Source organism: Calidris pugnax, unplaced genomic scaffold (assembly GCF_001431845.1).
Source record: "Calidris pugnax isolate Ruff unplaced genomic scaffold, ASM143184v1 scaffold298, whole genome shotgun sequence".
NCBI classification, from domain to species: domain Eukaryota; kingdom Metazoa; phylum Chordata; class Aves; order Charadriiformes; family Scolopacidae; genus Calidris; species Calidris pugnax.
In genome coordinates this window covers 718,849-741,478 of record NW_015091152.1, presented here as the reverse complement: position 1 = coordinate 741,478, position 22,630 = coordinate 718,849, and the positions used below count along the sequence as shown (strand labels likewise).

The 22,630-nt window shown below is 47.6% G+C and overlaps 1 protein-coding gene across 1 annotated transcript in view; it reads right to left on the bottom strand.

Moving 5' to 3' along the window:
- Positions 1 to 6,244: 6,244 nt before the first annotated feature.
- Positions 6,245 to 22,630, bottom strand: part of BORCS5 (BLOC-1 related complex subunit 5) — an 80,696-nt gene continuing 64,310 nt past the window's right edge. The window contains exon 4 of the mRNA XM_014959268.1: positions 6,245 to 10,401. Within this exon, the coding sequence (XP_014814754.1) occupies positions 10,171 to 10,401 (231 nt within the window). The 3' untranslated portion in view covers positions 6,245 to 10,170. The remainder of the gene's footprint in view (positions 10,402 to 22,630) is intronic.

Below are 22,630 nucleotides of genomic sequence, written 5' to 3'. Positions count from 1 at the left end.
CCCTCAACACACCTACGGGGCGGGGCGGGGGGGGGAGGAGGAGGGTGAAACTATATTGTTTTGTCCCATTTCTGTGCAGGCAGCTGAAAATTGTAAATCTCGTGTAACAAATACTTACCCCAGCCAACAGCTTTAAAAAAAAATACTTGTCAGCAGCAAACTGAAGCCCTAATTCAAGTCAGCAGCTTGGGTTATGCTTTGGGGTTGGTTTTTTTTGTTTTGTTTTTGTTTTGTTTTTACTGTAAGTTTAGCTAGTTTGTGACTCAAATCTCAGGTTTTACTATATTGAAAAGTGGAGAAGATTTTGTCACTTTGTTTTGTGGCTAGGATGTGACTTTAATTTCCTACAGTGGACTGTTTTAAAATAGCACTGAAAGCTGCAGCATTGATTAACTTGATCCTAAAAGAAGTGCAAAAAGGCACAGAGAGAGAGAGAGAGAGAGAGTGAGAGGCAGCACCAGGAGTAACTGAACCCAGAGGCTGTGTTCCCCAGGTGTGTGTGAGATGCTGGAAGAAGGGGTACTCTCGGCACGGGCGAGGTTGACAGCGGGCTGGAAAGCATGTCAGGTCTTGGCTATTCATTAAACATACTGCCACTTGTCTCTGTTTACATATCAAGTGAAAGTGATTACATTACAGCTATTTTCAGCACATACACACGCTCCCTGTGTGTATATATATGTACGTAAACGATGTAGCAGTGCTCCTCTCAGCCAGATTTCAGTGAAAGCCCATGTCTTTGGTTCAGATCAGTTAACAGGGGTTAACACAAATCAATCCCTGGAGGCAGAAACAGAATCTTCCTGTCTTTTGTGCTTCTTCACACGTGTGTGTTCTCCCCTCCTCGCTATACATACAAACACGTATGTTTGGGTTTCATTTGGTTAATAAGGAACTGAAATCTGGTCTTCTGGCTCCTCGTGATTCCCAATATGCCACAGTCACTGAATGAATCAAAGCTGTAGGCTCAGTATTTTTAGGGGAGGGGTTCCCGTAGGAGGAAGCCTTAACCCCATGTCCTGCACAGGGTGGTGCCCTGTCTCCTGTCTGAACCAGTGTCCTGGACCTGAACAATGCTGGAAATGGTCTGTACAAGTTTGGAAAGCAACGTGGAGGATGCGAGGCCGGGGTGGGGAGGGGAAATGTGTACATGTTCCATATGAATATAATGTTCTTTGGTGTATGGCAAGCTGTTTAAATGGTTCAGAGAGATGTGAGTTCCTCATCTTGTTGTGTCATGAGCATTACCTGTATGCTATGATGAAATAAAATCAGAAATGGTACCTGTTTATATAGAAGGGCTGAGGAAGGAGCCTGTGTGCCTCTGGCCGTGGGGTGCGTGTTTCCTGCCTGCAGGGGATGGCAGGGATGGGGTGGCTTTGGACCCCTCATCCTCAGCAGCGGTGATTTCGCAGCGCTGGGAACAGCTTCAGCCTCTCACCTGCTCCTGTGTACCCCACTCCTCCTCCTCCCTTGAAGAGCAGCAGCAGCACTTCTCTGCCTTAACAACTCGGTGTCTAACACAGTCCTGGGTAAACTGTTCCCAGGGCAGCAGCGCGGGTCTTGCTGAAGGAAGTATTTTCAAATTGATGGAGTTACCCCTGCACGAACCCCTTATTTTTTTCCTTGCCTCCCATACCTCTTCTTTGAAGAAGAATTTAATTACTTGTTTGAATACTTGTTTTGGCTGATTCTGCCAGTCCTGAAGCAGCCTGAGCGACCACTGAATGCTGAGGGAGGGGGATATGCCTCTCATTGCTCCTTCAGAGAATACCTTATACAAACGTAGCATATATTGAAACTGAATCCTGCAGTGGAGTATGGCCCTTGTGGTTATACCCTTAAATGGCAAAGCCTACAAGTTTGCGTCACGGCATCTTCAAATTCAAGTGCAGTAACAGAAACATTTTTTTTAAGAGCATTTCAAAACATAACTCCAGAAAAGGAAATGCAGAATCTTTAGATTCCTGAGTCTCTCTCTAGAGGAGACACTGCCTTCAGCCCGAGCCCAGGTAAGAGCCTGTGTGAGCTTCTGTATGTTCTACAAACAAGACCCACCCGCTCCTACGTGCAGAGCTTTTACCCGTTGCATGGGAAAACAAGAGCCATGCACAACACTAGACCTACATGGCATCACCTTGTTATCCTAAAAAACAGGTTGTCTTGACAATCTCCTGAGATTTACTTAATCTAGCTTCCCTCCTGGAATCAGGGAATTGTCAGAGTTGGAAGGGACTGGAAGGGACCTTCTAGAGACTATCCAGTCCAACTCCCCTGCCAAAGCAGGGCTGCCCAGAGTACAGCACTCAGGAGCATCGAGACGGGGCTTGAAGATCTCCAGAGAAGGGGACTCCACACCCTCCCTGGGCAGCCTCTGCCAGGGCTCTGCCACCCTCACCCCAAAGAAGTTCTCCCTCAGATTGGAGTGGAACTTCCCAGGGTCCAGCTTGTGCCCGTTGCCCCTCGTCCTGTCACTGGGAACCACCAAAAAGGATCCAGCTCCATCCTCCCTCAACCCACCCTTTAGATCCTTGTCAGCATTAATAAGGTCTCCCCTCAGCCTTCTCTTCTCCAGGCTAAAGAGCCCCAGCTCTCTCAGCCTTTCCTCATCAGGGAGATGCTCCAATCCCTCCATCATCTCTGTTGCCTTTCACTGGACTCTCTCCAGCAGTTCCCTGTCCCTCTTGACCTGGGGAGCCCAGCACTGGATGCAGGATTCCAGTTGTGGCCTCCCCAGTGCAGAGCAGAGGGGGAGAATGACCTCCCTCCACCCACTGACCACACTCTTCCCTACATAGCCCAGGATCCCACTGGCCTCTTGGCCACAAATTGCTGGCTCATGGAGAGTTTACTGTCCACCAGGACCCCCAGATCCTTCTCCTCAGCAGTGCTTTCCAGCAGGTCCATCCCTACCCTCTGTTGGTGCCTGGGGTTCTTCCTCCCCAGGGGCAGGATCCTACACTTGCCTTTATTGAACCTCATTAGGTTCTCTGTCCGGGTCCCACGGGATGGTGTGACCCTCAGCCTACTCCAAAGTCCAGCTCTGGTCCCAGGAGGTCAAACTAGCTCTGTCTGTTCCCCTGCAGGTCTGTTTTTTGAAGCACACACTCTAGTTTTCCCCACTCCTCCTTTCACCTGCCATGAGACAGCTCTGTGAACACACAGTCCAACACCATCTCCAGTTAAAAACCCAAGAGGCAACTGAAATGTCTCAGACATGTCATCAACATTTAATTTTCAATTCATTGGCTGACGTTATTGGGATTACCCAGTCCCTGAGGTCACCAGGCTCTTGATGTAACCATCCCAGTTAAATTCCTACCATGAAGTGGACTGAGAACAGGGCAGACCTTCCCCCAGCATGGACCCAGGGGGCTTTGGAGGGGGCTGGGGGGGTCTGTGGGAGTAAGAGACAGAGTAGGAACGTGGTAATTACGTGAGCTGCTGTTTTTACTAACTAGATGTTCATCAGCTGGCTGCTCGTGTGACTCACAGCCCAAGTTCTACATCTATTTCTGTGAGGAAGTGGTGGTTTCAAAAGCCCAGGCACCTCTCCTGGAGAGAGCACAGGATTCCTCATAAGGAATATGTAAAAGACTGCCCCTTGTTAAATCTGAAATGAATGAGATTTAATCAAACTTGCCTACGTAGACATATTAATTAGCCATAGCCTCTCACTGAACACCTAGCCAGCCTGTATTTGTTCCTAAACTTTCTGAGAAAAGCAGAATTAGTCTAGTAATTTTAGACATTATAATCCAACACCACTATTCTATGATACACAGAGAACCACAGCTGGGGATACAGGTAGAAGAGCAGTGTTCCTAACGTATCGGTACAGCCTGGCACCTGCCTCTTCCCTTTGAACTACGTCTGCAGAGAAATCCTTGGCCCTTGGGCCCAGAAGGTTGCTCTGAGGCAAATGAAGTGTTTCTGCAGCGAAGCCTTTGGACATCCCACACTCCGAGAATATTAACCAGAGCCACTATAAATAGAAAAGGAAAGGGAGCTATTTCTAGCCTCTGGGAGGGGGCAAGCTCTCCTCGCATATAAAATACCGTAAACCAGACATTTTGGGAACTGCCCTGCTGGAAGGGAATGCTTACTTTGAGATGTGGCCTTCAGCTGCTGTTCACAGGGACCCTCACCAAGCACCACTGCTGTACAAAGCCAGACAGTGACACAGGAGTGACGAGGCAGGGGCATCGGATCACTTTAAAGACAAGAAATCCCCTACATTTACCTCTCCCTCCGTTTAGCACCCCGGTCACCCTGGGTGACAGTCCATCAGCACCTTGCTTTCCCAATGCCAGGAGAACCCCATGCTGCTGCAGGTACATCTACTTCTTCTCTAAATCACCCATTTCCTAAATTCATTAGACTAACCTCTTTCCTGCAGGGAAACGGCTCCATCACAGGATGTTCTCAAAGCTGGATTCCCCTCATCAGTCAGCTCTTACAGCAGCTTTTTTAATAAAATCTTGCAATCAGAAAGCTGGCTGCTTGGTCTCTGCCAATCCCTGTGACAGGCTGTCGAGCCTGCGGTACCGCTGCGCTTCCCAGGAGTTTTGCCTGCGTCAGAATTAAGAGAACAGAACCCAATCCTTCATTTGCTACACAGGCAACACCCCCAGCAAGGTACTGGCAAAATCTCCAGCCATCCTCACGTATTTCTGTGGTGGTGTTACTGTCCTACGGTAGGTCATCATCACATTTCATTACCTCCACACCCTCCCCATGAGGGTCTGTTAAAATATAGAACTTTTAAAAAGACAAAAGCGTTATTTTAGGCAGCTGATATTAAGAATTGCCCTTTGAATGCTCCTCTCTTCTCCCCATCACACATCCCCATCTCCTCTCCCTGAGCACACCCATCACTGCCCTGGGGACCATTGGGTGAGAAGCTGGATTCCCCTCATCAGTCAGCTCTTACAGCAGCTTTTTTAATAAAATCTTGCAATCAGAAAGCTGGCTGCTTGGTCTCTGCCAATCCCTGTGACAGGCTGTCGAGCCTGCGGTACCGCTGCGCTTCCCAGTAGCTTTGCCTGTGTCAGAGTTAAGAGAACAGAACCCAATCCTTCATTTGCTACACAGGCAACACCCCCAGCAAGGTACTGGCAAAATCTCCAGCCATCCTCACGTATTTCTGTGGTGGTGTTACTGTCCTACGGTAGGTCATCATCACATTTCATTACCTCCACACCCTCCCCATGAGGGTCTGTTAAAATATAGAACTTTTAAAAAGACAAAAGCGTTATTTTAGGCAGCTGATATTAAGAATTGCCCTTTGAATGCTCCTCTCTTCTCCCCATCACACATCCCCATCTCCTCTCCCTGAGCACACCCATCACTGCCCTGGGGACCATTGGGTGAGCTGTTCTCTCTCTCTCACCTTCCCCAGGATCAGGCTGTCCTGTGCAAGCTCACATTGAAGTTAAAATCCAAATATGGCAGCTCAAAGTAAGCCAAGAACCCTCACAGAAACAGGCTGCAAAGGGGCTGAAGTTTGTCTACAAGTGGAGACTGACCCACTCAGTGATGTGTGAAGAATCAGCAGGGGCCACCCTGAAAGCCAAGTTGCCCAGGATGCCCATCTCTAGTTCCTCCTGCAATCTGGCAAAGAACCCATGTAAAGGATCTGTCAGGACGTGGCTCTTTTTGAGAGGAAGAGAAGTATTTTTAATTTTGTTCCCTCCCCTCTCCCCCCACTTTTCTGCTCACGTTCCCCCTTACTGCTGAATCTCAGGAGAGCCACCGGGTGCAGACACGGTGCAGCTGCACTCAAACAGGCAGAGGGTGTCTCACAGCAGAGGGGCTTTGTGCGTGGAAGTTGAGTCCATCAAACCCAGACCCTCTTCTTTACCTCCCAGAGGCCACCAGCACAGAGAAGGCAGGCAGCGGCTGAACCAGAGTCCCACCCCATTGCTGGGGAGTCACAAGACAGCCCTGGGCACATCATGGATTGAAACTGGACATCAAGTGCCAACCGGAATTGGGACAGCATCCCCCAAACCCCAACATCTATTTTCATTCCAGGACACACGTTTCCTTACAGCTCCAGGGCAGGCAACCCCAGGGCAGCTGGAACCAGCCCTTTCCATGGCATGGAAATGAGTTGACTCCGAGCAGAAAGCAGTAAAAGCTACGACAAGGCTTCCCAGGCTGAAGGGTGTGTAGAGCCCACAGACATCACCCACAGGAAACGAAGAATACGGGAGGCGACCAGAGAAACACCACACTTGGAAAAGAGCGGTACCAAACGTTTTAATGCCAGGGCTGTGGGACACGTAGCACGTAGGGAGCTGAAAGCAGAGCAGCTCTGCCAACAGGATAATAACCCATAAAGCAAGGAGAGCGCTCAGCCACCAGGCTGGTCATCACCAAAATATACACCCTGGTGGCTCGGGAACAGGAGGGATGTTAGGAGAGTACCTCAGGAAACCACTGGCACACAGTCCCAGAGGGGGCTGGCTCATGCAGGGAGTGGACCTGGGAAAAACATGTTATTTCTACTCTTTCCATGTAAAAGCTTAGAGGAGGGGAAATACACTTTAAATATTTAAATATATTTAAATATATTTAATTTAAAATACAGATTTATTGTTTTTAAAAAAAAAAAAAAACACCACAACTCTCTTCTGTCCCCTTCACTGGATCTTCACAGAAATCACCCTGCAGATAGGTTGGCACTTTAGCACCCTGACAATGTATGAAATTACAGAACAACGGAAACAACAGAGCAAACCTCTTCTGCACGTGGAGCACGTTGACCAGTGTAGGATGCAACCAGCGCCAGCGGCAGCACCAAGGGGAGGTCACAAGAGCAGGCAGGGGAAGAACCAGAGCAGCTCGGGCCAGCAGGGAACCACAGCCCCAGAGACTCACCCTGTTCTCCAGCTTTTCAGAAGGTTGTCCATCAAATAGCTGAGCCCGCAGCCCAGACCACACACCACCAAGAAAAGGGCAGAAAGGTTTGTGTTCAGCAGAGCACAGCAGATTATTCTCTGTTCATAGCACTAATTTTGTGGCAGAAGTAAGGGCTAGTACATTCGTTAGAGATACCTGAGGCCTTCTCCAACAGCATTTGCCTTGGAAAAGGGAATTCATAAGCAGAAAGGTAATTCCAGTCACATCTCAAATCTTCTGCCAAACAGTGGGAAAGGGAATAAAGCAACAGTCTCACCTTGAGCATCACCTGCATCCAAGATGGAGCTGAAAGCAGCGTGCAGAGCAAAGCCAAGGGGGAGCAGCCACGCAACGAACAGCAGCTCCAGAAGACGTGGCAGGAAATGTCTTCCCCTCACTGAGAGGTCCAAAGACTTACAGTTAATGAAGCCAGTGACAAAGTTTTATTTAAAACTGTAAACCATCGTTTGAGAACAGCTAGAGGGTGCACGGTATCTTAGAGTACCCATGCACAAGACTCTCACCCATGGGATGAAGGTGATGCTTTGGAAGAGGTCGGCCTTCACGTTTCAGCTCTGATTTCTTTCTAGTTAAGCTACTAAGGTTTTCACAGCTTACCCTTGCTGCTCAGAAAGCTCTGTCTGGGAGGCCCAGCAGCACATTCATAAGCTTTAAGGCTTATGTGTTCATTGGAACAAGCATTTTCTCCCATTATCAGCCCCATGTCTAGGTGGTTTATGGCAAATAAGGATGGAACTGATTTGCAGCCCTTGCTCCTGCAGCTTTCAGACGGGAACACACACTCGCCTGCCCTCATTAGCACTGCAAGGAGCAACGCTTTGATCTGATACTTAATAGCATGAGGCAAAACGTCCAGAAGCTTTCCAGAAGAGAGCATCTGCAGCCTAACCCCTGCCTCAAGATCCAGTATCAGGATCTTCCCACCGGTATAGGCTTCCAGCACGGCAGGGTGTGGGATATCCATGATCCCTCCTGGCAGACGGCTGAATGTCGCACATCCTAAACTTCCAGACAGCAGCATCTGGAGGAGGAGGACAGGAACGCCTGCAGCCGCTATTTAAAGCTGCTGGATATTCTGGTGTGTCTGAGGAGGGGAGGCAGAGACACACTCGGTGATGAAGGAGGAGGACCCCCACGGGCATGGCTACGACAAGCAGGTCTTCATGGGTTGTTACGTCTCGTGGAAGCTTTTAACAAACCCAGTGTAAAATACTGCAGGACGCACGAGCAAGGACTGAAGCCTGATCTTACATCCCATGCAACACACAGCAGAGGCCTATGTGCACACAACCACGGAACAACCCTGGGGTGGAAGCAGTAGACAACCAGGCCCACTCTGCTGCCTTTACTAGAAAAATCTGCCGAGTTCCTCGCGAGATCCTCTTCCCAGAGCATCACTCCAGGGGGCTTCACCTCTATGGGACTCTGCTTTCAGACACTGTTCAGCAGGCCCTGGGGTCCGATGGGCGCTACGGATCAGATCCACAGCTACGTCAGCCACAGCCCGTGTCACAAAGTTTATGCTCCATGGCCTTTGGGAATGCAACAAGAGAGTGGCCTGTTGCTTTCTGCCACCAGCCAGCAATTAATGCCATCAAAAACCTACCATGCTCCTACTCTTGAATGCTCAGAGACCTGCCTTTTGCTGATTAAGCATTCTTAAGCACTAAGAGGTACTGAAGCAAGTCACCTTTGGCAGGACACCTAGCCCGGTGGTGTCCTGGCAGATGAGCTGTCAGGTGGAACTCCCTCAAACACAGCTGTCCTCACCACTGGAATTGCAGGCCTGAGGTACAAAACCCTTGGGGTTCATGGGCACACTTCAGCCTCCTCGCCAGCAACAGCACCCCGGGACCAACATAAACACACACAAGCCTCCCCTTGGCCCAGTGAACTCCTCCCTTCTGGTTTCACACCCTTTCTGCTGCAGACAAGAGCTGCCACACAACGGTGACACAGGCTGCTAAAACCTTATTTCTAGATCTGTAAATATTTTTACACCAGCGTGTAGAACGTCCTCTTGTTTTACAGGGGGAGAAACCAAAGCTGAGGGAGGTGCTGCGCATCGCCTGCAGGCAGCAGACCGGTGGCCATCTCCTGTGGGCCAGCCCAACACCCGGGCAGCACGGACACGGTACCCACCTCCCAGCAGAGCCCTCGGCTCAGGAGAAGGGAAAAGCATCCTCTTGCCTCTGGAGCAGCTCGCTGAGCAGGGTCCCAAAGGGCCACGTGGTTTCCGTCACAAAACACCAGGCTCAGGCAAGCTCTCGGCATGACAGCAGCTAAGCCAAGGAGAAGACCTAAAAGGACTTCTCTGATCTCCCCCCTCCAACTCCATACCCTTGAAAGAAACAACTTTATCCCTCTGGTAGAGAAGGACAGCGCTAAGATAGCTGGAGTGTCTCAATAAAAATAAAAAAAAAGCCACCTCATGCCTCCAGCTTGGGGATGCAAAGCGAGCAGGTCGGTGTCGGCGCCTGTCGGAATCCCTGTGCAAGGTGAAGGACACGAAATGCCACCGGCTGGGACACGGGGACATTGCCAGGGCCAGGGGGAGAGGAGCACTAAGGCTTGCTGAACGTTAACGTACACACAGATCTGGAACAGTTATTCCTTTACAGCCTCATAAATTAGTGAGCACATAAAAACAGGAGCCTCGAGGAGGAAATGCCAAAACCCTGCCATGCAAACCATGTTAATTATGATAATAGGCAGATTTTAGTAAGCCACTTCCTGGCTCTTGCTCTTTCACCTATAAAACACACATATTTCTAAGGCCAGGGGATCTCCAAAATACCTGCCAGCCATCTAATTGTCTACACCCCAGTGGCACCAAAACCATGTTAGAGGGTTTGTCACACCCTGTATCCCTTTGAATTTTTCTAGTAAAAGTAAAAAAAAACCAAACAAAACATGCGAAAGAAAACTCCTCCTTTGTAAACCCCAAACTAGTCACAGCAACGAAAACAAGTGTCTCTGCACGGGCGGTGGTGGCAAAGGAGACAGGAGGGCAAGAGGAGGGAGATGAAAGAACGGTAGATCATCTTCTCCAGACCAGGGAGCTCCTGGGTTCCTGGCTGTGCAGTTCTGGCAGCTGAGGCTGCTCTTCCTTCCCATGCCCTGGCAGAGAGTCGGGCAGCGCTGCCGTCTGCTTCACACCTCTGCCAGCCCAGCCCCTCGGCAGCGTGTCCGTGCTGAAGGCCGGAGAGCGGAAGGTGAGGAGGGGGAGCCCTGCTGGATCAACTAGGACTTCAGCTCCCGGTCAGGTTTCATGCTGAAGGGCTCCAGCCTCTCGCTCTCTGGCAGCATGCCGTTCAGCCGCTCCATCAGCGGGATGGTCTGGTCGATGCCCATCTGTATCCGGCGGAGGATGGCAGACATCTCGTTGACCTTCTGGATCTGCTCCGCATACTTGGCGTACTTCTTCTGGCGCTCCTGCATGAAGCTATAAAGAGTTTCCACAGAGAGGTCCATCTGTTTAAAAACAACAAGCAGAGCGAGGCGCATTAGGCTGATGGTTACCACAGGCCTTTCAGCACGTTTTCTTTCCTAAAAGCAACCGAGAAGCATGTTAGATGCCCTACTGGAGCTACCAGACAGGTACAGAGGAGCTCCTCATGGCAACAAGTTTGTCATGAAATGGAATGATTCACAGCTGTATACCAGGGAGGACATACACCCACCACATTTCTACACCCAAATGCTGAGTATTTTAATCAGAAAATTCTTTATTTACAGGGATTTCCCAGTAGACTTTATGCATATCCTCCAAGTTATCCAAACCCAGGGAACTCTTGGCCTCCACCTACCCCTGTAGAGTCACAGAATCATTCAGGTTGGAAGAGACCCTTGGGATCATCGAGTCCAACCATCTACCCTACTCTACAAAGTCCTCCCCTACACCATGTCCCTCAGTACCCCATCTAAACATCCCTTAAACACATCCAGGGATGGTGACTCAACCCCCTCCCTGGGCAGCCTATTCCAATGCCCGACCACTCTCTCTGTGAAAAATTCCTTCCTAATGTTCAGTCTGTAGCACATTTTCAGTGGAGATCATTCATGTAGAAGCATTAAGCCCTACCACAGCACTCGTTTCACTGCCTTAGCCAAGCTCCTCTGTGACTAAGGGCTGCTGTTATTGCCATCAACGTCTGGAAAACTCCTGCCTTGGGAGAGAAACACAACAGCCTGCTAGTGTCCCTAATTTCCCCGAATCCTAAGAATAAACGTGTTATGAGTGACCCCAGGAGAAACATTAAGCAAATCGGCCATGCAATTAAACACAGTGAGTACCCAAACACGGCTCCAGCGTGATGACAATGACAGGAACCGCGGTGCTATTCCTGCCACTGAGTGACGAAGGTAGCCTTTAGAACTCACAGCCCAACTTTCTCTTCAGCCAGACCCGTAAACCCCAGGCAGGACTCCTGCTAGTACTGTGTACACTTAAGCCAAGTCAGATGGTTTAAGCTGTTTTCCACGCTGTAAGACACACCATACACTCAGAGAGCTCGGTAACAGATCTGCTCCAAGCCCACACCTGAAGCTCAGTCACTTTGACTTACTTGATCCGTGCTCAACAGCCCCAGTTGCTCCTCTATGAGGGCTCTTCAAACTGGTATGTCTGAGTGGTTGGAACACATCCTTGCAACCACGTCTTGTCATGGTGGAAAGGAGTCCCCTGTCCCCTCACTTGGGTCCCAGCGTATGCCCACAGGGGCTGCCAAGAGAAGGGCAGCAGCAGATACAGAATCACAGAATCCTCTAGGTTGGAAGGGACCTTAAAGATCATCTTGTCCAACCGTCGACCTTATTTTGACAAAAATAGGCACCCACACAACAAACAAAAAGCAACACCATCACTAAACCATACCTCCCAGCACTACATCAACCCGTCTTTTGAACACCTCCAGGGATGGGGCCTCAACCCCCTCCCTGGGCAGCCCATTCCAATGGCTGAGAACCCTTTTGGTGAAAAAATTTTTCCTAATATCCAGCCTGACCCTCCCCTGGCGTAACTTGAGGCCATTTCCTCTCGTCCTGTCGCCTGTGACTTGGGAGAAGAGACCGACCCCCACCTCTCTACACCCTCCTTTCAGGGAGTTGGAGAGAGCAATAAGGTCTCCCCTCAGCCTCCTCTTCTCCAGGATGAACAACCCCACGCCGACCAGCTTTATCCCACTGCCTCCTCTTATCACTGGTCTTCCAAACCTCTCCCGTCTAGTTACCCCCAGAGGGAAGAGGTCACCACCCACGATGAAGTGGCCTCAGGGAATCAGCGCTGAGGACTCCTGGTCTACCAGGAGGTCCCTGGTTGAAACAACATCCCTCAGTTTAACTGTGTGACAGACCCAGCCCGTTTAGCGGAGGACAGCGATTGTACCTGCCATCAGGGACAACACAAATTTACTGGGGCGCTGCTAAAAACCAAGCCAAGTCTTTTGTCAAGACAAAAAACAGTCGGGCAAGAAAATATTTTATTGAGACAATCTAACCTACAAGCAGCATTGAAAACAAACACACAAGTTTCCGCTGAACTGTTATGGGGATTAGGAAGCTTTTTTTTTTTCCCCCCTATCACCTCCATCAGAGCTGGATACGGAGCCAATTGACCTTTTATTTTGTCTGTACTTTCTAGTGCTCTCAGGCTGAATTCTTCATCTTTGCCTCTGTGCTTTCCTGTGGATCCCTCCCTCCACGCTTCCATGCATGGGACAAAATAAAAACCAGCAGAGCAGGAAACTCCAAATAGAGTGGAAACAATTTAAGCCTACACAGGGGTTTCTATTAAAACGCAGCTTAATAATTTAGTAGCGTGGGGCTGGCTCTGTAAATTGGAGTGTGTAAAAGGCAGACCACCACCAGGTCTGCACAGGATGGAAGCAAACTCGATCCAGCGCCTAAAAACATCCTACCTAATGAGAGAAAGTGGCGTGGAGTGGCAGCCGGTCGGAAACCTGCCAACAGCCAGCACGCCTCGTTAACCGGAGCGGTGCAGGGACCCAGGCAGAAACCTCCCCCGGCGCTGGAAGCTCTCCTCCACAGGCAGGTTCTCCACGGGGCCTCACAGCGCTACGCGAGAGGCAGAGCTCGCATCTACCAAGCTCTGAAAGAAAAAGACACAAAAGACCCCCCCTTTTTCTCTCCATTCCAATAATCTTCATCTCCTGACTTTTAGCCTCTTTGAGTAAATACCAGTAACATCCACTTACTGGAGGGGAACGTGGGGAGAAGCTGACCTGCAAAAGGAAGAAGGAACGCGGTGGGGCCTTTCAAGCTCTTTTGCTACTTTTGGACACATTCACAAGGGCGATAAAAAAAGCTGCCTCGCAAAAAAAAAAACCAGAGAAAGGGTGGAAGTGAGCGTTTCCTATGGTTTCCCTACCCCTCGCGTTGGCCTGCCCGCCGCGGGAGCTGCCCAGCCAGCCACACGGCAAGAGGGCTCAAGCTGTGAGGAAAGGCCAATTTTTACTCAACCGAACCTGGTCTTTTAAAATAGGAAAAAAAAAAAAAAACAACAACCAAAAACCACCCGACAACCTACATGTTAACTCCTGTATGTAAATGCCAACGCCTCTTTGCAGCTTTCCTTGAAGCGGGCCTAAATACACACTTACATCCTTCCTGCCTCCTCCCCCTCCGAGCGAGCTCCTCCAGTGCCAGGCCTTGTGCTTTCACCTCTCCTGGCACGCCGTCCCCTTCCTCTGGCACTCAGACGGGGGACTTCAGTTGCAGGACTCAGAGGGTCAGCCCTATTTACCCACCACAGAGCCTAAAAGTGTCCTTTGGGAATCTGCAACGAGCAGGGAACGTCCGTAAGAACCCACTTAATTCCCATCTACGGTAGCAATAAAAAGCATCTGGAGAATAAGAGCTTCGGCAAAGAGTCTGCTCCCTTGCTCATAGCCACGGCAGTCCACGTGTTTCGAGACACCCTCAAGGGTCAGATGAATGAATCTGCCTTCTCTGAGCAGCTCCCACCAACTCCCACCTCCCACACATAAGGACCTGCCACAGTCTCTCCTGAAAAGCACTCAGGTCTCAGCCTTCTTGCCCACCCCTGGCTGAGAAGCAATCTGGGAAGCACAGCAAGATGCCTCAGAGCCAGCAGCTCTTCCGCTGCCCTACAACCATCTGGAGGTGTTTATTTGAGCCATTGTTTCAGCTCTGCTTGCTTCAAGCTTCTGACTACGCCAGGCCACCACAGTTGTGGGCAACTCCCCCATGGGCAGGTCACCACCCTGTATCCATAAGCCATGACAGATGTGGAGCTGTGCTGTCAACAGCCCACCGATGGCTTCACCATTGAGGCTTCACCATCACCAATTTCTCCTTCAAACACACCACCAGGTAAGCTAGCATCATCCCCAACTTACAGGTACAGAAGAGTTTACAGGGTCAAAAGACTGGACTTGAAGCTTGTTAAGAAGCACCAGAACAAAAGCAGAGGGCAGAGCCCCAGCACGAGAGGTCCTGGTCCTAATTCTCATCAAAACGAGAGGTTCTGCCCAGCCTGGTCTTGAGGAAAAAAAGATACGTTCTCAGTTGGTGAGAGCTCCCAGTGCATGTTTCATCTCTTTCCAAAAATCCTCCTGTTAAAGCAGTAAACCTGAGGCTGGACATGCCCAGAGTAGAAGACAGGCTTTTTCCCCTTCCTACATCAAAAAGGATAGAAGAGGTTTTTTCAGTTTTTCTTTTAGTATAGTATCATAAAAGCAGACAAGCCTAAAACTCACCTTCCAGCATGATGTACTTTTTTTTTGCACAGCCAGTGACATTCAGCATTTGGGTCTGTTTCTCTTTCAAAGCTCGTGACTCCTCTACGGATCAGTAGCAGCAGGGCACTAATTTATGCCTCAGCTTCACATTTTAAACATTGAAATGACATCTACTGGGCTTTTCTTGCCTCAAATGAAAACAGATTCATAATTACTTCCAACAACAGTGCAAGATGGATATTCCCCCTGCTTAAAAGGGCTCCAGCACAGCCATTCACAGCGTCAACCCATCGGGGCTCGCAGACTCTCTCCTCTCTGTCACACAGACCCATCTGTAACACCACACCGAGGAAACACACAAACAATGGAGGGTACTTTCAGACATCTTGCACACCACAAATTCTTGCATTCATTTGAGAATTCTTCGTGGCCCACACTGCCAAGCAGAATAAAGACGTGAGTTTAGCCCACAAAAAGACTGAGGTCAGCGCTGGCCACAGCCCAATTCTTCTCAAGAGACTACGCTGAAAACAAAGCGGTGCCCTAAATGTACCTCTTACCTGGTGTGGTTTTATGGCCCCTCTGTCATGGGCATGTAAGTGTCTTGAGCTCTCGGAAACAGAGGTCACATCTCGTTAGCTCAATGAGTGAGACTGACCATGGCTGCAGGACACACAAACGCAGCCAGAAATGCCTTAAAAGCCGAACCAAATTTCTAGAGGGGCACTGCTGACATTTGTAACAAACCAAACATATCTCATAAGAGGATGCTCTGTCATTTCCCAGCTTCTCCACTCCCTCCCTCCCACCAATAAAGCAAGAAAACGTTGTGTTTGCCCTCACTCAAGAGCTCAGCTAGATGTCCATCTGTCCTGCGTCCCTCTCCCCTAACAACTTGCTGTCAGCCCCCCAGCCTTTATGGCTGCCACTCAAAAAACACAGCAATTAAGAGTGAGACCCTTATTCCAGCAAGTTCGCTTGGTGGAGCAGTGCTCTGAGCACCAGCAGCCTCTCCCCTCACCTTGTCAGGTGCCTGGCTGGGGTTAAATGAACTCCTTCCTGCCCAAAACCCACATCTGAAAGCGACAGGCGGGAACACGGCTGCGTGGAATATTAGTCACAACGTGCTGGTGTGAAAACACTTTTCAATCAACGCACTTAAAACCCGAAGACAGCTCCTCTTTCTGTACTGCTTGAAAACAAATGTGCTCATGAATGGCTTTTCCTCCCTCCCTCCCCCCCACCTCCTTCCCCTCTCTCTTTGATAATGTCACGCAAAGTTAGCACAATAGATCGTGATGACTTCCTGATGATGGGAACATTCTCTGTTTCTCCCACTCATCCCACACGCTGGGAAGTGATAAACTTACTGGGTAGCATCTTTGCCAGGGTAGGAAACAGAGATGCCCAGCCTAGGATCCCACCTCCTTTCTCCTCAGCATGGGTAATGAGTACAGCTCCCATGAGCACCCTTCCTCTGTGCCACTGCCAGGTAAACAATTACAATTTGTGTTTCAATTTTGCTTATCACATCCGAGACCGAATCCCATGCCAAAACGTTCCTTTTGCTCCCTCTGTGATTTGTCACTGCTGCGAGCAATTGCGAAGGGTTGTTCTGTCTAAGCGTTGCACGGATCACGGTCAAGTTAGGGACTGAAGAGTAACTGTTTTATTTGGCTCTAACATTGAGTTTTAGTAATATTAATAGGTACACCTTAACTTGGTAAGAGCTTACTTGATAAGATCTACAGCTAAATCCATACCTGGTCCCTAACAGCTATAGTACACAGTAGTTTAAGATAAGCTGCTGTGCTGTAACATCCAGATTTAACTCTTTTCGGAGGCCTTGGGTTGCACAAAAGAATTCAGAATTCAAAAGAAAAAGAAGGTTCATTCTTAAAATTAGCTTTTCCACCTTTATGTAAATCTTTTCCTGCCTATTGTGTTATTGGACAGGATACATGTTTGTCGCTGCCTCTGAACCCCGCGGCCCACGTTTCCCTCACGGCTCCGACTCGAGCCTTCCCGGCTTGAAAGCCACCAGCGTCCCTCTGCCAACTGGCAGGGCCCCAAGCTTAACTTAGGGCTGCTATCGCTAACTGTTGCTAAAAAAAGGAGTCCTAAAGCTATGATTAAAACAATACCTACTTCTCACCCAGCACTAGTGAACCAGCAGACTTCCAAGCGCTGGAAAAAGCAGGGCCCCACTCCGCAGGGGTGGGAGAAGATGGACAGCAAAGCCCAACAACCAGCAGCCATCTGGAACCTGGTGCTGTAGATGCTACAGCCAGCTCTCCGCCTTGGATACATCTCGTATCACCCTCCTGTTCTACTGGACTTTCTTTACTTACGTTTCCCTCAACACCACAGCTACTTATCATCCTTCTCTCTCAAAACAGCTAAGCAGAAGTCCCACCTCCCGTCTTCAAACCAGCTGTATGACCATGGGATCGGTCCTGAACAGAAGCCGGGCAGCGGGAACGAAACAAGCTTGATCTTCCCAGGATCTTTTATCTTCAGTGGTTTAGTCTTCTGGCCCTGACCCTTCAGCATGACAATCACAGAAGCGACAGGACCACCACGTGAAGGGAAGAACCATCTCTCTCCCACTGCACGTGTTCCCAGACCCTAAACTCAGTGTTTGGTGTTGCTGTGTCAGACTTTTAAATACACAAAGAGATATTTTGGGGGGGAAGGGGTATAAGTATCTGATTTTATCTGTAAGATTTCTGAAATGGCACCAAGAAAAGGTTATAGTAATTCATAGCTCATTGACTTTTAACGAGTAAGAACACTTTTTTTAGAGCTTTCAGTTGCCGCTTTCATAGAACAATCTGCATCCATCTAAAAAACAACCTCTAAAATGTATCAAGACTAAAAAAATGCTACGCTATATTCAAAGCATTAGAAATGCTTCCATACCTCTCCTAAATGACAAAATTTAAGAAAAATAAAAAAAAAAACCCACCCAGACAATACGTAAGATAAATGAACCTGTGTGTAAAACGTCCTCACAAAACCTCTCTTTTGTGGAGTACAGCTCCAGAGAAGTGAATCAGAAACTGCTAGCCTGTCTTTAATTAGCTGTTCCTAGAGAAAGAAAAATCTGTATCTGGTACAGAGTGATCTGTTGCCTAAATCATAACTTGCACAACTGTATTTCAGACTACCTAATCATTCTGCTACATAACATGGCCTTAATTCCCTCATTTCCCAGTTTCACACTGCCGCCACATTGCTCATTCAGAACACTCCTGTGTCCAGCCAGAACTTGAATATTACAGGACAACAGCAGTTGCAAATGTTATTTAGCCTTAGGGTTTCAGTTCTGTACTTTTAACATGTCGGAAGGACTATCTTTAAGCAAGTTGGTTTTCCTATCAAGAATAAGCTTTGATTTGAAGAGAGATGACCACTGTCATTAATGAGATGTTTCCTCAGAGAGCACTACCATTCCCATTTCAGAGCAAAAAGGTGCTATCTAAAATAGCCAGCTTCGTTCCATTTGCAAGCCATCTGATCTAATGATATTATTCTCAGCTTCACACTTGGGGTCTGAGAGCTGTAGGTCTTCTTTTCCAGATGTCCTACAGAAGGTCTTTCAAACTTTTTCAAAAGGGGCTGCTAACATTTGCCATATTCAGTCAGGGTTAGACACTCAAGAACAAAGTGTCTTCTAGAAGAGAACACTACTTAAGAAGAAAAGGTTCTTAGATCTATTGCAGGGAACGCAAAGGAGCTGAGTCTGAACCATTTCCTACAGTTTGTGAAGTGGTACAAGGATTATCTAGGACTCCCTCTTTTTTTTTTTTGTCTGAGGAATTGCAGACCAAGGTGGGTTCAAGCACCCTGTCACACTTACACAGCCAGTCCAACACAGCTGCTTGCAGCAGAACTGTCTCCCACGTGCTGTGCAGATGGCCTGTGGACACGCAAGGAGGCTGCAGTGAGAGATGTGCAGGGGCACAAGCCCAGCCAACAAGAACTGGGGATTTCTGGATGGCTGACAGGCCAGATGAAGCTTTTGCTCTTTCCTTCACAGCCGCAGTCCAAATCAACTTCTCACCAGGGAAACTCAAAGGTATGTCAGCTCTCACAACGTTAGCGAAAAATTCTCAAAGGTATGTCAGCTCTCACAACGTTAGCTATTGATAACGCGAAACATTTCTGAAAGATCTTTTTGAAGCTCTGCATCAGCTCTTTCATGTCCAACCAGAACATGAAATGAGCCGAGAACGTCCCAGTGATGATGAGAAGGGGAGGATCTACTCCTTCATTCCCAGAAGAGCTACTTTCAAGACTAACTCCACCATACTTCCACACAGTGCTGAAGCTCAAACATCCCAGCATTTTTCTGGAGGTCACAACATCTGGTAGTAGGTCTTTGGCTTCAGGAAAGCCTCATGGAAATCTTCAGCACTGTAGCTCATTTCCATAGCAAGCTCTTTTGAGGCTATAGACTATTGCTCAAAATATGACAAGAGTACATACCACCACCACCAATCAACAGTTCAGTAATTTTAATGAATAAGTAACTAATGGGCTCTGCGGCACCTGTTTTTACTGTGTTGAGTCACAGCAGCCTCAGGTTTCACAGAAGGCTGAGTATTTGTCTCTCCTTGCTTATGTCTACAAATGGATCTCTAGAAAAAAACTGATCAAAACCAAGAAGGCACCTGAATATTTACACTATGCCCTGGCAGGAGAACTTAGAAAGTAGTTGTTCTTCAGTTGCCACGTGGCTTAGATTAGGCATAAGCAAGAATTAAATTCTATGGACTAGACTAAGCATAAGGCAAGACTATGACCCAAGAATCCTTAATGATCCTAAAAACTCTTATAAAAATTCCTTGCCAGATACTGCTATTATGTTAATTTGTTTTACAACTATCTGAGCACCTTTTTCAGCTGAAATTCATCTGATTTAGAATTTTATCTTTTAGATAATTTGCCAGTCCCAGCAACTGCTCTTCAAATACATCACTCTGTCTTCTCGTTAAAAAAAAATAATAAAAAAAATATCTTATTTCTTATTCACTACACCACAATTTGGCACAGTTCATACGCTTCATTACAGGGTATTCTACTATACTATAATTCAGCATTTTATCCAGGCTTCCAGAGGTAGATGACACATCCAGCCAGGAACAACGCCCACACAAATTAATAACTAGAAAATGATATGTTTCATACCTCTAGAGCAGTGTTGAAATAATGGCTAATAATGTTCTCATATAGAAACATTCATGCCCCAATGGCACAGAAACATTAAGGAAACCCTACCCTTCATAAAAAGCAAGATGGATAGATTACTTGCACTAAGGCTTTGTAATACTTTCAACATGAAGTCATTTCTGTAGATCACATCTGATTGTTATCAGAATGCTAATTATAGGGCTGCTAACACAAGGTCAACCCTGCTCCCCCAGCCTACCACCTAGCATCTTTAAGTCATCGGTGCAACTCCAAATATTTGCAAATAATACTGGCTCACCTAACTAAAATGAATGGCAAATGCTTTTAGCTATAGCATTCCTGACACCTCTTCTCCTCCGCAGCCTCCTCCCCCAATTCTCACTTAAGGGTAGAGCTGACACCTTGAACATTTCAATTCAACATTGACACAGGAGGTAATCGTTAAGAATGAAAGCCTGTCAAGTGACTTTTCCTGTATCAACACAATCCAGCAGGGAAGGAGAAGACTATTTTCAACCTATGTTAACCGTAGACTTATTTAGAAAGAGAAATCATACCATTTTCCATCTTTATTTGGCTAAACCAAACACATAAAGCTTTTCCAGTTTCCTCCCCAAAGCTCTCCACTCCCCAGGCATCCTTACAGCCCTTCTGTTGCACTATGAACTCACCTTCCTTGAACATGAGACCTGCGCACGGTGTGTCAGCTGAGATCTTCTCACAGCCTTATGCAATACAATCAATACGTTCCTATTTCTCATGGGAGTACCTTTTATGATAAAGCCCAGGCTTTCTTTGTATCTCAAATCCCTTTCATGCCTAAATTCAGTATCAAGTCTGCTAATTGCAGAATGGACTTCAACACTTCTTATTCCTGTTTGAAGATCTACAACATTGAGGTGGGGTGTGTGCGTTGTGTTTGGTTGTTGTTTTTTGGGTTTCAGTATCAAGTCTGCTAATTGCAGAATGGACTTCAACACTTCTTATTCCTGTTTGAAGATCTACAACACTGAGGTGGGGTGTGTGTGTTGTGTTTGGTTGTTATTTTTTGGGGTTTTTTTCCACCTGGGGAAAAAAGACTAGAATAAGAAACAAAATTTCCAAACAAACTACGAGAAGAAACTGAATTCTATTCCTTCTGGTACCTGATAATCATAAGCTCCATGTACTAATCCTGATGAAAACATTAATATAATGCTTAGCGTACCTAGAGTTCCAATCTTCAGTGCCAGTCTCTTAAGCACCTAAATTCTATAATAATACAAATGTTTGACTGCTAGGTGCTTGTTCAAGTTTAATTTCCTATTCTTTCTTGGCTATTTGGTGGTAGAAAGAATTCCAATTTAGATCTTTTCTCAAAAGGCTGTAAGAAACCAAAGCACAGGAGAAGGGAACGTGCCGGAACTGATTTCACACATATATTCTAGGAAGGAGGGACTGGTCTTTTTTATGACACCGACTGAAGCAGTGCATGGTAACACAACAGATTTCAGGCTGTCACAAGCACAAACGATCTTCCCTCTTCCTTTAATAACTGCTAGATCGCTTCATAAAGCTCATGTACAACAGAGCATTGGCCATCTGCCTCGGACATACACAGCAAGACATTCATTCCATGTATTAAAGTAACAATTGTGAAGCTTTTTTAAAAGCAATTTCCCATTTTGATGCTGGCTGGTTAAGACTTCACCCCCCCCCCCCCCCCCCAAGAATTCAAGCCACTTGCACACCAGGCTGGAGAACAAGGAGCAAGATCAACTAGAGGACATGAAGGTAGTTTCCAGCTTCATAACCCCGCACATTTATTTCTGCACGATGGTGCCTGTAAAGATTCCAGTCTTTATACATAACACTTCATCACAGAAGAGAGAAGAAATAAAGAGCCTGATAGATTGCCACAGTCCTCATCAATCTCATAATTCCAAGATGCCAAAGACTGTATTTAAGGAACTGATTTTTTCACAGAACATTATGTTCCCTAACTTTTCTAGTTAGGCATGGCAGCGTGGCATTAAATCCCTTGAAAAATACCAGTGGCATTTCAACCCAGCTTCTTACCTGTTTCAGAAACATTGCGTCCCAAGGAATTCTCAGGCCTCTTCCCCTGGATTTGGGGCATTGTTAATTTAAGTCTCTGAGCCAAAAGGCTGAGTTTTGCTTGCAAGTTAACGCGGCCACATCTAGAAAGTCTTTATATGTTGTGTCAAAACTAAACACATCTCCGTTTTCACATTTGCTAGGCTTCGTTTACGGGCTTCCTTTTGATCCTCTGAGCCCTTCCCTTTAATGGGATGAAAGGGAAATCAGTGGTCTGATCCACACGGACCTTGAAGCAAAGGCCTGAAGTCAAAGAAGCACTTTGGACTTGGTGAGGTCATTCGTACTTTGCTGACCTACTTCAGTCAGAAAGCGCGCCATTCTCAGGACATGTCTCCTGAAAACAGGTTTCACAAATAGTTTTAGGAACTCGGCTCTGATACCACCTACAGGGCCACCATAACTAACAGGAATGGCAACAAACATCTCTCTCAGCAGAGTACTGAAACAAATGAAACCAAAGACCAACAAAAAAACCACCTCCAGAAAATTTCCCCTTCTTTTGAGCCCATTCTCTGAAGGGATGCTGGTCAACTGTTAGTGGAGCGTGGGATGAAGCCCAGACAGTCCAAATCTTTCTGCTCAGAGAGGGGATGGAGCTAAGAGAAGCGACTGTGGGGTATCACCCAACAGAAACCACGTGTGCTTCCAGCAGATACGCACCCCGAGTCTAACTGCAGCCTTGGTTA